Consider the following 13,116-nt stretch of genomic DNA (forward strand, 5'->3'; position numbering starts at 1 on the left):
TAAGTTTTGAATATTTGACTCAAGGCACTTATAAATACCATCGAATGCGTGCTTGAGCATGTTTAATTCCGTTTGGTATAACTTTTTTCAATCAGATTCCATAGGAGCAGTATGCCAGGATGCAGTAAGGCATGCATGGTATACAGTAGGTTAACTTCTCTCATACGTGAGCAGAATGGTAGTGTCTGTGTTCTGTCCTTAGGAAAAGGAAGGAGATGGTTACCGGGTCACTCTAGTCATCTTGCAGAACCCCAGTGAAGAAAGGCTGATTTGAGGCGTTGTTTTCCGTTTCTCTTTCTCTACCCTTTATCCTCCTTTTGTTCTTTTATGGGGAGGAGTTCTTCCATTAGCTGAATTTTCTCCTTTTTTTTTTTTTTTCTTTTTGTATAGATGAAGATGGCTTGTGTCAGTCACCACATTCTGGGGACAGGGCTGGAAGTGTGAGTGGAGCTGCGGGTCAGATAGGTTAGAGAAAACTCACTACATTATACAAATCATGTAGCGGCAAGTTCATTCAGACTCCCAGTAGATTTAAAATGTATTTGTTTTTAACTATTATAGAAGGAAAACAACTGTTTCTTCCCCTGCATTGTAGTATCTATGTGGAGGGAGGAGAAGAGGAGACTTGCGGTTAAGCGTTGTCTTAATGGTGGCCAGAGCCGTTGGGTTAAAGAGTCATCGTACGTAGAGGTACTCATGGCTTTCTCCTCCCGAGTCGCAAGATTCGTGTGAGAACCGGGGACTGCTTTTTTGGCTAAGCTCGTCTCTTTTTCCAAACGAATGCTTCTGGCTTTCTAGTGATCTCATTTTTCTTGGCAGTGTGTCGGTAAGGTTTAGTTTTAGGGAGAAAAAATGTTCGGCTAAGTTAGGGGCCTCAGTGGCATCAACAGTAGGCAGACAAAGGTGTTTGGCTGCCTCCCCCGGCCGTCATTCTGTGAGCTCGTCTCTGGAAGGCGTGGCAAGTCACGATTGGCAAACTGGGTTTAGACTTTTCTGCTCAGCCTGATCTTAAACACACAGTAACCTCTTCCTGATTTCTGACTGTATCTGGGATCTCTTATGTGTCCTAGGGTGCTCTGTCGGTTCTTTGAAATGGTCCGTGGGAAGTCAGATGGTTTGGTCTACTTGATCTGTCAAATATGAAAAGGTGTTTAAAAAAATGAAAAACAATTTTTCCTTGATGTACTTTGTGGTATTTTATTCAGTACATGTAAGCACACACTATCCTCTTTAGACATTTTGCCTTTTTAAAGAGATTTTAAAGAACTCTTCAGGCTATTCAGTGGTTTGACTTGAATATTGCTGTCCTTGCAATAATGACTTGCTGTCCTTTTCATTTGAATTTTCCTGTTATGTTTTTGCTCATTCCTTGTAGCTTTTTGTGATTCGTCTTATGCTTATCATCGTGGGCAGGGGAATGCCCAGATTCAATTTCATTTTATTAAAAAACGCTGGGTGCAGCCCATTAAGTTAATTTCTTAGGCTGCAGCCAGCAGTTGGAAAACACCCGAGATGTATTTTTCAATATGGAAAGTACGTTGAGTTCTGAGTGGAACCGACCTAGATCTGAGTGTCAAGTTCACCAACTGTAACTCTTAATCACTGCTTGCTTCTCTGATCCTCAGGGTCTTCTGTAGGCTTGGAATGTCTACTTTTCTTTTTTTTTTCTGAAGATTAAGAGACAGTGTATGGACAAGCCTACTGCAGACTCAACACAGTTAGCCAGTAGCATTTTGCGCGACGAAGCCGTCATCCTTACTGCCTTAAATCTAAACCATTACAGCCACCGGGGGAAAGGGCAGGGCGCCTCCTCGTCCTCCAGGCCCCGCGGGGGTTCCCCTTCGCCTTCTCTCACGAGTCAGGACGCTTTTCGGACGAAATCTCACACGTGCGCGCATTTCTCTTCGTGGAACTGGAAATAGGGAATAGGTGGCATTTTTAAAGGAGGACATTTGCTCCTCTCCTGTAACTCTTCGAGTGCAGACTTTTCCAAGTGAGGTGTAGTTTGCGCTGGTTGGTGGCACCCCCTGGCAGGGAGGTCGCAGCCGAGAGCCTGCTCCGCCTGCCCACGGGCCGCTGCGTAGAGCAGTCTGGGGAGGGTGCTGGGGAATAGGACCACTTACCTTGTATTTATATCTTGTACTTATTTCCCAGAAGTGAGTGTTTCCTTCGTCTCCCAGAAGTGTTTGCTTGTCTGGTTGAGTGGGAGAGGGAGGGAATTCTGCCACGCTATTGCCCGAGTCCAGTGTTTGGCCCGTGCTGAGCTGTCGATGAAGAGATGTTGTAAAATGGGGGCATCTGTGTCCCCCAAACTTGGGAAAGCGAGGCTCAGCTTCCGTAACCTGATCTTTAAGTCACAAGATGTTACAGAGCCTTTGCTGTCTAAATGAAGGGTATTACACGTAGGAGTGGGCGTGGGTGCGGTCAGGGGCGGGGAGAGCACTCAGTACACAGCCCTGGTCAGACTTCCTTAGGCCCTGGGACCCTTTGCCTCCCTGAGTGTCTCTGGTGCCGCCCGGAATTCCCCATGGAAAGGGTCCTCTGACCAGTGCGGCTGAGAGCAGCGCTTCCCCGGGGCGCCCCTCCTGCACACTTGGTAAGAGAAGGGGTGGGCGTTACTAGCTCCACTGGGTCTGGGTGGTTCTTAGATACCGTGCATTGCATGGAGTCTGTCGTCATGGTATCGGTGCAGATTCCTTACTGTGGGTGGCGCCACCCCGTGGACCACGTCATTTGGCCGTAACAGTGATTTTAGAACAGATACAAATTTCCCGGGGACCTTAAAAAACCCCCAGAGATACGGCTAGTCTCCGTCCACTGTGGTCTGCTCTTCGGCCAGAGGCACGGTTTGCTGTCGTACTGCATTTGGGGCGCCTCTGAGAACCTGATGGGAGCGCCGGGTTTTCTCTCTGGAGGCGCGCGCATGTGCCGACTTCTGTTCCTGGCTGCGGGGTGCTCACCGGCCCTCACCCACATCCCCCAGCCCATGGGTCTTCATCCAGTAAGAACTCCTGAGTCAGGTTTCCCCAGGTAGGAATGTCGTGTCCAGCAGGACTTCAGCTCAGAATCTGGATATCTGTGTACTCCGTGAGTTGCTCGGCCGCGGGGCGAGCGGACTGGGCCGTATCTGAAGGACTTGCATGCTGGCCGGGGCCAGAGAAGCCCGGAGGGGAAGCACGGCCAGCCCTGAGAGGATGGCTATTAGTGTGTCTTCCCAAGGCGGCAGGTTTAGGAGCTGCTGACACCCTTAGAGTGTGGCTCTTAAGGAAAGGGAGCAGTCTCCCCACCGCCCCCCCGACATTTGTCAATCTGGAGACGCTTTTGGTTGTCACCGTTAGGGCAGGGGAGGGTGATGCTTCTGGCTTCTTGCAGGCAGACGCCGGGGATGTGGCTGAGCATCCTACGACGTGTGTGACAGCCCCCCCGGCAGACAGTGGTCTGGTCCCGGCGTCAGCAGTACGGAGGCTGATCTGGCCTCGCGTCGAGCTGCTGCTTCCTAGATTGTATCTTTCTTCGGCAGCGATATCAGAATACGGAGGTCTGCGTTTTTATTTACGCGTGATGCTTCTTGGTAGAGGTGTAGGAGGAAAGAGATGATGATGAGTTGGATAGGAAGTGAATAAGCCAGGTTGGTATTTCAGAGAACTTTCCCTTCCCAGAAGTGCTGAGGGTTGAAGAGGATTTCAGCTCCGAGATTAGCTCACCTCACGCTTCCGCCTGTGAGCTGGGATGGAGGAAACCACCTCCTTTTTCGCGTGGCTTGTTCTTACCTCACCCTTGAACCCGTGGCTCTCTGTCCGTTAGACCTCTAAGGAATAAATGCCAACGTAATTCTAAAAACGGTGGCCCTGTGAGGGGATTCTATTCCCACAACCGCATACAGCAGTTTGGGGAAGGCGATGGGGGTAGAAAAGGCATATATTTCATTTGCCAGAGACGGACAGGGTTTCCCTTGTTCCCCAGAAGTGCCCGCTCATCCTGCGGCGTGGGAGGGGGAAGGGATTCTGCCGTGCCGCTCGTGCCCCAGTCCAGTGCTTGCCGGCGCGTGCCGAGCTGTTACCGCGAAGTGGGGGTGTCTGTACCCCGCAAACCTGGGGAAACTGGGCTCAGCCACCGTACCCTGGTTTTTAAATGGTGAGCCTTGCACAGCCTTTAGTGAGTTAATAAAGCGTATTGTCGGGGGAGGGGGAATGAGGGGTGACACAAGTGGCATTTCTTAAACCTCACCGGGCCCCGGGCCCCTTTTTTCTCTGAGCGCCTCTGCTGGCTCCTGGCGCTCTCCCTGGAAAGGGTCCTCTGGCCGGTGTAGCGTGAGAGCAGCGCTTCCCCGTGGCGCCCCCTCCTGGAGGCTTGCTGCGAGAGGCTGAGAAAATGCAGCAGGGGCCCCGCCAGCCCCCGCGGGCTTCATGGAGCACAGTTTTGTTCAGTCGTGCTGTGTCTTTGTCCACTTTCATCGAGCCTCAAGAAAACAGTCGCTGTGTTTGTCAGAGGGGTCGTTTCCCTCGCAACGACGTCGGTGAGCACCGTTTCTCTGGGCTGGGGAGAATGGAAGGAAGAGCTGCGTTTTTACTGCGAAGACGGTGGTTTCTCGTGTGGTCTGCAGGGACTTCCTTCTTGGCCCTCTCGCTGAGGGGGTGGGGGTGGGGGGTGGCCCGGTGGTCCAGCTCCTGCCTTTCGGGAGTTCTCAGCTGAACACACCACATCCCACACAGCGCCCGGGTGCCTGGGGGTGGGGGCCGGGACCCCTCATCTCGCGTCCGCTCCACGCACTCAGCTCTTCACGTGGTCGTTGTTTCTTCTCGCCGCTCTCGTGGAGCCCGGGACCCCGGGACACCGTGCAAGGACGGTGTTGTACCCTCCAGCCAGACACAGGAGATGATGTGCCGAGTCACCACTGTTCCCACTTTACCCATCCCCCTGATGAGACCTGCCAGCCCTGCTAGTCTCTCTGGCCCTTCCAGCTAGAGGGAAACACTGCCTTTGTCTCCCTGTTCTCCCCTCCTGCCCACTCGGGACCCTTGCTGCTGCCACCGCCCCGGGCCGCCCGGGACACCTGGACACACTGCCGCCTTCCTCACGGGCCCATCGCTGGCTCTCCCAGCTGCAGCCCTGCTCTCCCGCCCCTCCCCCACGGCGGGCCCTGGTGCTGGGGGTTTACGAGATCTTGCTGAGGAAGCAGTGGGCTTCTCTGTTGACAACCATCTGGAGCCATTCCCTCCGAGTCTGGGGTTAGAGCGGTGTGAGAAGGGGCCACGGTGGGTGGGGGGGGAGGAGCGTCTTCGAAGCAGGGCATGAGCGCTGTGCGTTCTCGGGCCCCACAACGGCTCTGTGCGGCCTGTATCTGCCCGTGCCCAGCACAGCTTGCTCAGGACCCCCCCCCCCCCACACACACACACTGAGTGAGTGACCAGGTCGGGGTCCCGCCTTCTCTCTGGTTTCCAAAGCCTCGGCCTTCCCTGTCCACCACGCCCGCTCCGCTCCTCATCGGTGCCAGCACAGCAGAGCGCCCGCGCTCGGGCCGTTCCTCTGCCGTCACCCGCGCTGGGCAGTCCCCGACCGTGGTGTGGGGGTGCCGTGTGGGTCCCGGCACGTTACAGCCCGAAGAACATAGAGGGAAAATGGGGGGAGGCTGGGGGGTGGGCTGCACCCCAGCAGGCAGAACAGGGTCCTGTCAATGCTGGTGACGTAAACAGGGGGGTCTGCGGGGTCCTTGGAATAGTGCTGTGGCACAGATGCTGCCCTTCAGACGCCGTGGCCCGGGCTCCTGACTGCGGGAGTGGGAAGGGATCGCACAGGGACTGCCGGCCATAGACGAGTTGTCACTCCGTTCTGGGCACCACTTTTCGACTTCCCCTTCTCATTAAGCTTCCATTTAGTTACTAGACAGGAGCTTCAGAAGGGGAAATCCAATCATGTGTAATCTCCAGCTAATGGGCATCTATTGAACGACTAGGTCGCCAGGAAGAATAATTGCACAGTGCCTCTTTGTGCGGTAAACACAAACTCGAACGCTCCTGCATTCCTAAGGCAGGCCCGATTGTCGCTGGCCAATAGCACCCTCCCCTCCAGGGACAAGTTTGGGGCGCCTACCACGCCTGCCAGGGGCCATCGCGAAGGCAGTCCAGAAAAACGGGGCCATCAGAGGAGAGAGGGAAGGGTTTGGGGGGGGGCGGGGTGCCCTCCAGGACTTTGTCAGCTCTGCCTGCGGAGGGGTGGCCGGCCGGGGGGACCATGGAGCCGCAGGCGTGCTAGCGAGAGTGCTGCGCAGCCGTCGGGGGCTGGCTGCTCTCTGGGGCCCCTGCCACAGGGGAGAGAGGAGCAGTGATGGCTGAGGTGGAACTTCAGCCCCAGCACCTAGTCCGGCCCGTTTTCTCAGTCAGCCCGACCTGCAGAGAAGTGAGATTTCCGTCCCACCACCGACTACGATTTATGACGGATGAGCGCAGCCTCCGTGGCCCAGGATAGCGCGTGCTAGCCATGAGCCAGAGAGCTCTTGGGGGTGTGCCGGCACACTCCGGTGTGGGTTTTCAAAGTTCTGTTTTGATGTAGTTATTTAGGGTTTGCAAAACTTGGCACAATTCAAATAACCTGTTTTTCCCCCTTAGAACACTTCAGTTATGGAGGATCAAAACGAAGATGAGTCCCCCAAGAAAAGTACTCTTTGGCAGGTAGGAACAACCGTGCACAGATGAGACAGCAGTTGACTCACGGTAGAGACGATGTTCCCCAGCCCGTGACCTCGACCAGGACAAGAGCCAGGCAGTTGGGGTTTTTTTTTTTGGTGCAGTAGCTACTTTGAGGACTCCCCCCTCGGTACCATAGGGAAGTGTTGCTCTGAGTAGTACAGATACTGGAATTTTCACAAAGACTCTGAAGTGCCTGTAGCCCAAAATGTTCTGTGTCCACTGCCTAAGCCAAGGATGGGCAATGGCGGTGTCCCTTGTCACCAGAATGGCGTCGTGCCGCACACCAGTCCCTGTGCATCCATGAGTCTTGCTCCCTGTCCCCACCTTCTTCCCCCTTTCCTGTGGCTGTGCCCTCTCCAACTCTGCTTGCTGCTCTCCTGGCTCTCTCGGGGCTTGCCGCCCCCCCCCCCCCGCCGTCCCCCAGGTTTTTGTGGGGCGGGGGACGAGCATGCAAAGTTTCGTGCTCCAGTGTTTTCGTCTGTCATTGTGGTGTAAGTCATTTTCCCCTTCCTGAGGACTCAAAGGTAGAGCCCATCTGAGTCTGAAGAGAATACTGGTGAAATTCTCCAGGTTTGATTTGAAGCAAAAGGGTAGGTTAGTTAGCAAGAATGAAGTATCCCCAACAAATTTAAGATGAAAAGAAACAAAGCTTGGCCTGGCTGGTGTGGCTCAGTGGACTGAGCACAGGCCTGCGAACCAAGGGGTCACTGGTTCAATTCCTGGTCAGGGCACATGCTGGGTTGCAGGCCAGGTCCCCAGTCGGGGGAGTGCAAGAGGCAACCACGCACTGGTGTTTCTCTCCCCCTCTTTCTTCTTCTTTACCCTCTCTCTAAAAATGAGTATTAAAAAATAAAAAAGAAACAAAGCAAACCAGTGCCAGGAATGTCTTTCTGGGCGGGGGGTGTGGTTAGAAGGAGGAGCGGAGGTGTGCCTTAGAATCCGGCCTTTGCCGCTGGTTCTCGGGGTCTGTGTGCAGACCGCCCTCCGTTCCCTCCGTCCCGTTCGGTATTCGCTGCAGGTTCTCTTCGTTTACCGTTGATTTTTGCAGGTCACAGTGGTTCTTGATTTCAACACTCCGGCTTTCAGTGTCTCTTCCACCTGCCCCTCAGTCAGCTGGTTAATGACGCACCGCAGCTCCGGGGAGGGGGGACGCTTAGGAGCCCCTTGCTCATCAAATGAGACAGCGGCCACCGAAGTATTGTGCGGATTAGATATAACGCAGGACGCAAATGTACTTTGTTACTGCATCATTCCATTTAACCTGCTATGAAAACAGTTATATGGCATTTTGGCAAGTTAGTGATGAGGAAACGTAGTGAGCAGAGGGGAGGGAAAGCACGCACAGGTTTCTTTCTCGGGACGAGCACTCCCGACGTGGGCGCCCCCTCCGCAGACCGTCGTGGGCGGGCCGCGCAGAGCCCTGGCCTCACCTTGTGCTCCTTCACGCCACTTCAGGCACGTGTTCTCCCGTTACTGCGTCGTGTTCCCACACACCTGATTTCAGTGGCTGCATTGTAGTGCTGTGTTGATGTGTCATAATTTGCTTTAACCAGTTGCCTGTAATTGGTCGGTTATTTCTAGTTTTTCTCTACTGTAAACATTATGATGAATGATCTTATGCTTAAAAGTAGCAAAGATGCTCTTTATCCCAGTCGATACCACAGCGAAGAATTTTCACTCACTCTGACTGGTTTGGAATGTTGACTTTTTGAGGTCTGAGTAAACATTAAAAACTTCTGTCCGGTGCTGCCCTCTGGTGGTACCCGGGGCCCGTGGGCCGGCTCTCCGTCCCTCCCATCTTCCCAGGGCGAAAACATCCCTGGATGAGGCGGTGATTCGCGGCGAGACAGAAGGGGCGGGAGGCGAAAGCCCTGACTTTCTGCCCCTCCGTGTGGACAGCAGAACTCCCCCCCGCAGGAAAGGCTGACACGAGTTGGCCGAGGGAGGCACTGACCAAGGATGTCCTCTTTGTGAATGGACCTGGGGCAGCCCACGCTCAGGCAGGGGACGAACTGACGACGGGACCTCTTGGTTTCCTCTGTGTGAGCCTTCCGAGGGGAGCTCCTCGGGGAACTGCGTGTGTTTGTACTGCAGCCCTGCAGCGTTCAGAGCTCCCCGGCCCGTCGCGGCTTCTGGTGTGGCGCGTGTGGGGAGCGGGCCGTCGGAGAGCGCGGCCCCGTGGCGGGACCGGTGTCGGGTGGGAGCATCCCGGCGCCTTCGTTCCTAACGGGGGAGCTGCCGAGCCTCGTGGCATCGGTGCCAGTGGTGGTTTCGGTCTGGGGACGCAGATTTATTCTTGTTGGTGCTACTGTTCAGATGCAGCGAATGTAGTTTCGGTGTTTTAAAAGACACACCGGTTTTATACGAGGGGCACGCAGATGTGACGCGAGATGCAGTTGGCACAGGAGCGGGGCGTGCGCAAACCTCCCTCCCGTGTGAGACGAAGGGGCCGCCGGACAGACATCCGCGGTGTGGCGTGAGCCACCTCCCGAGTCGGGTTGCAAGGCTTCGGCGTTCTGCCAGCAGTCTGCAGCCCTGGAAACAAGGCGGAAATAAGAGTTGTTGGGTAAAATTAGGCCTTCTAGATGCAGTTGCCTTCAGGTTTCTCCGTTTGGGAGACAGTGGTTTTCAAAGTGCGGTCCGCAGCCTCAGCATCGGTGGGAACTCGTTGGCCGTGAGGGTTCTCGGACGCCACTCCAGACCAGTAGAGTCAGGGCGTCTCTGGTGGGGCCCACCTGTCGGTGTGCTCAGAAGCCCTTTGTCGTCCTGACGCGGGAGAACCACTGGCGCAGGCGAAGCATGAGCTTTCAGCTGTGAGGAGGTAAAGCCACCCGTTTTTCGGAGATGGCCATCCCCAACTTCAGGCGTCTGAGGGCAGCGTGGTTTGGGGACGCGCACCGGACAGTGATGGCCTCAGATGTCACTGAGCTTCGGAAAGAGCTGTGACTCGGCATTCACTTTTGAGGCTAATTTGAGGACATGAGCTCTGGAAACCTTTTTAATTACTTCTTGAGTGAATTAATAAAGGAATGAGTGGCTTTAGGGTAAAACTGGCATTTTAAGATTAAATACACAGAGCGAAAAATGTTTCTGATGAAATGCCACATTAGCTTTTTCTGCTTGTCGGACTAATTAGTTTCTTGTTTTTCTGAAATAGATAAGTAATGGAACATCCTCTGTGATCGTCTCCAGAAAGAGGCCGTCGGAAGGAAACTACCAAAAAGAAAAGGACTTGTGCATTAAGTACTTCGACCAGTGGTCCGAGTCCGATCAAGTGGAGTTCGTGGAGCACCTCATTTCCCGGATGTGCCACTACCAGCATGGACACATCAACTCCTACCTGAAGCCCATGTTGCAGCGGGACTTCATCACCGCCTTACCAGGTACCTCGGCGCGGCCCGCCCCAGGGCCTGGGCGGCGCTGGCGAGGCATCTGTGGGCGGAGGGAGCGGGGACCGAGCCGGGTGGCCCTCGGGGACCCCCACGGTGTTTGAACAGCGGCACTGGGGGACCGACCAGCCCCGACCAGGCGTCTGTCTGGGAAATTGGAGGGGTTCCTCCGATTGAGGGCGTGGGCCTTCGGTCAGTGCTCCGTGTTTAACCTGTTTGATGATGATTGCCAGCCTGGTTTTTCAGGTAGTCTATGTGCAATCTGCCTTTTGCCTTTGTAACTAACTTTTTAAAAATATGGAAGCATTTTCCCTCTACTCCTTGTGCTTGGGCAGTTTCGGGTGGTCACTCGTGTCTGAAGTGACCCACGGGGATGGCGGACACCTGCCGGCGAACGGACAGCGTGTCCTCATTCCAGAACCACGTCCGCATCCTTCCGCGGTGCCGCGCCTCCCGGTGCGCATGCGCCCTGCCCTTAGGCCTCTGGGTAACTGTACTTGGAGTGATGTCTAAGCGGGCTGCCTTATGGAGCACCTCCAGGCACAGAGAGTCCGCACGTCGTCACCCTGCGCCTTTCCCGCTGTCGGCGTCCAGTACCCTCGTGGCGCGCTCGCTCCCACACGCGCACCTGCACTGGCGCGCCGTCACCCACGGTCCGTGCTGGCCTCGGGGTTCACCCGGGGGCCTGACCGGGCGGGCTTGGCAGGTGCGCAGTGACACGGGTGTGCCCGTGCAGCGTCCCGCAGAGGGCCTCCCGGCTGCGAGGGTCCCGGGCGCTGCCTGTTCACCCCTCTGACGGCTGATCATTCGTTCTTTCCTCTTTTGTCCTGTTTCCATCTCTTTCTGTCATCTTTTGGTTTTCTTTCTTTTTTTAAAGTTTTTGATTTACATCTGGTCAGGTGAGCTAGAAGGACTTCATTCCCAAGGAGAAGGCTGGCAGAGCGGGGTCCTCTGCCAGGGCCAGTGTGGCCTGGAGCTTACGACGGCCGTGCCAGGCTCGGCCCCGGGACGGCCAGGGCAGCACCGGGCCCTCGCCGCCACTCCCGCCCCCGCCGGAGCTCCTGAGCGGCTGCTCGGTGGGCAGCTCCTCCCTCGGCCTCTCTGGGGCCACGGCGCAGCCCGCTCGGTGCTCCAGGCACTGCCACCGCAGACAGGGCCTGGGCCAGGTCCCCTGACTTCCGGTCCCACCCCCGTGCCTACAGGTTGACTTTGGACGAGGGCAGTGTTCAAGGGTGTGGAGAGGTAGCCTGGAGCGTTCAGACTCGGTGGTCGTTTTTGTGCGGAAATGCAGTGCTGGGTGCCCTGTTTCATTCATTAGTGTTTCTAGGAGAGCAAAGTACGACCCCTCTCTTTCAAGAACCAGGGATCGCCCTCTCTCCCAAGAGTCGTAGTATTTCACAGCCACAGAGAGTCTTAGCCGTCGCCTGGTCCTCTCCCGCGTCGTCGTGCAGCCCAGGGAGCCAAGGGTCAGAGAACGTGGGTGACGTGCCCACAGTCTTCCGTCTGGGGCGTTGTGGTGCCTCTGCAGGTTGGTTCCAAAATCAGCGCGAAGGTGGAAGTCGCTGGCAGGTGAGACGACTCGGGGAGAGTCCTCACGTGGGCCTGGAGCACTGATGCGTGGTTTGCGGCACAGTTGAGCAGCGTTGGTTTGTGACTGTGAGGGGAGGGGCTTGCAGAGCCAGAGGTGGAGTCACGTCAGGTGAGCACACTGGGGACACAGGTCCTCTGTGGGTGCAGTGCCAGAATCCAGAGCCACCGTCGTCCAGGCTGTCCCTCCGACTTCGGCTGCATCTCGTCGAGAAAAGTCAGGGTAGCTTTTAACATTGGTGGGCGGGCTTGTTCTTCGTGAGTGCGTATAGCTAAACGGAGCTGTGCCTCCTTTTTTCTTATGCAGATCTGTTCATCGATTGTTGTTGCTTGCTTTCCACTGGTTGGGTCTTACTTTCTTTTCCCCTGTATTTTGCTTCTCAAATATTTCAGTGCTGGGGAACTCACCTGAAGTTTACAGAATATCCACGAGGTGGCACTGTTGTTCTCTTGGTTCGTAGAGTATAGTTCAGAGGCAGCCCCCCTTTCCTGGGGAGAGTGCAGTCTCGGAGGAGAGAGAACAGATGAACATGTGTTATGTGTATAAATACGGTTAGTGTAATCGCATACAACCCCGTTTTCATTATGGCGAATTTAAAGGTACTGTCCATATCTCTGTTAAAGTGGAATTCTGGGGTATTAAGTGTTACATGAAAGGAATGGACCATTGGCTGGGACATGGGAATGTTTTTGTTAAAATGCTATTTGTTTTAACAGGATCTGATCTGAACATATATACATATGTCGGTGTATATCATACAGGGGACTCTAATAGCTGGGGACAAGCCGGCCAAGTTGATTGTGTTCGTTAGTATCTGGTAGACTTGCATTGAACCTGGCGTTAGTTCCTTAGCACAGGCTCGAATGCAGCAGCGCCGGGGGGGAGACAGGTCCACGTGCATGTCACACGTGGACGTGACCACGTGCGGGGCGGCTCCCCAGCCACTGTTCTGCTGCGGCGTCTAACTTCCACGGTAGATGACCTTGAGTTTGAAGTCTCACTCTGCTGAAGTGGACACCAGCTCAAGACCCCTTTTGGTTGTAAAAGCCATGCATTCTGTAAAAATGGTCCACAGCTTTGCCTCTTTGATGCTCGCGGTGCATGGCATACCTGTCAGTGTTGGGAGAGTGGAAAAATGTTTGTGGTCTCTGGCTCCTTTTGGTCCAGTGGAGAAAGTGATAATTATGATACGGTTTTCTAAAAATCATGGTAAATGTTTAGTCTGCAATGTCAATTTCTGCAGGCTGAGTTTGTGGTTTGTAAGAACGGTTGTTAAAGGGGAAATTTATGCCATTTGAAGTAGAGGCGGACCGTACTTTAAAAAGGACGGTAAGCGTTGATGAGCCACTTGGTGGGGTGTCCAAGCAATTAAGGATTTTGAACCGTTGCACTTCTTGGCTGTGGTTCACTCATTTGTTAGATCCCGAGTAAGGGTGATAAATCATCATGGACT

The 13,116-nt window shown here is 54.7% G+C and overlaps 1 protein-coding gene across 5 annotated transcripts in view; it reads left to right on the plus strand.

Annotated features, from left to right (window-relative positions):
• FBXW11 (F-box and WD repeat domain containing 11) overlaps window positions 1-13,116 on the plus strand; it is a 103,300-nt gene that overhangs the window by 53,728 nt on the left and 36,456 nt on the right. For 3 of the 5 annotated variants that reach the window (XM_045823904.1, XM_045823919.1, XM_045823929.1), the window contains 2 exons: window positions 6,606-6,668; window positions 9,844-10,069. In XM_045823904.1, coding sequence (XP_045679860.1) covers window positions 6,606-6,668; window positions 9,844-10,069 — 289 coding nt within the window. The remainder of the gene's footprint in view (window positions 1-6,605; window positions 6,669-9,843; window positions 10,070-13,116) is intronic. The other 2 variants (XM_045823912.1, XM_045823938.1) reach the window with 1 other exon arrangement.

Source organism: Phyllostomus hastatus, unplaced genomic scaffold (assembly GCF_019186645.2).
Source record: "Phyllostomus hastatus isolate PE091 unplaced genomic scaffold, TTU_PhHast_1.1 phas_contig_150, whole genome shotgun sequence".
NCBI lineage: Eukaryota > Metazoa > Chordata > Mammalia > Chiroptera > Phyllostomidae > Phyllostomus > Phyllostomus hastatus.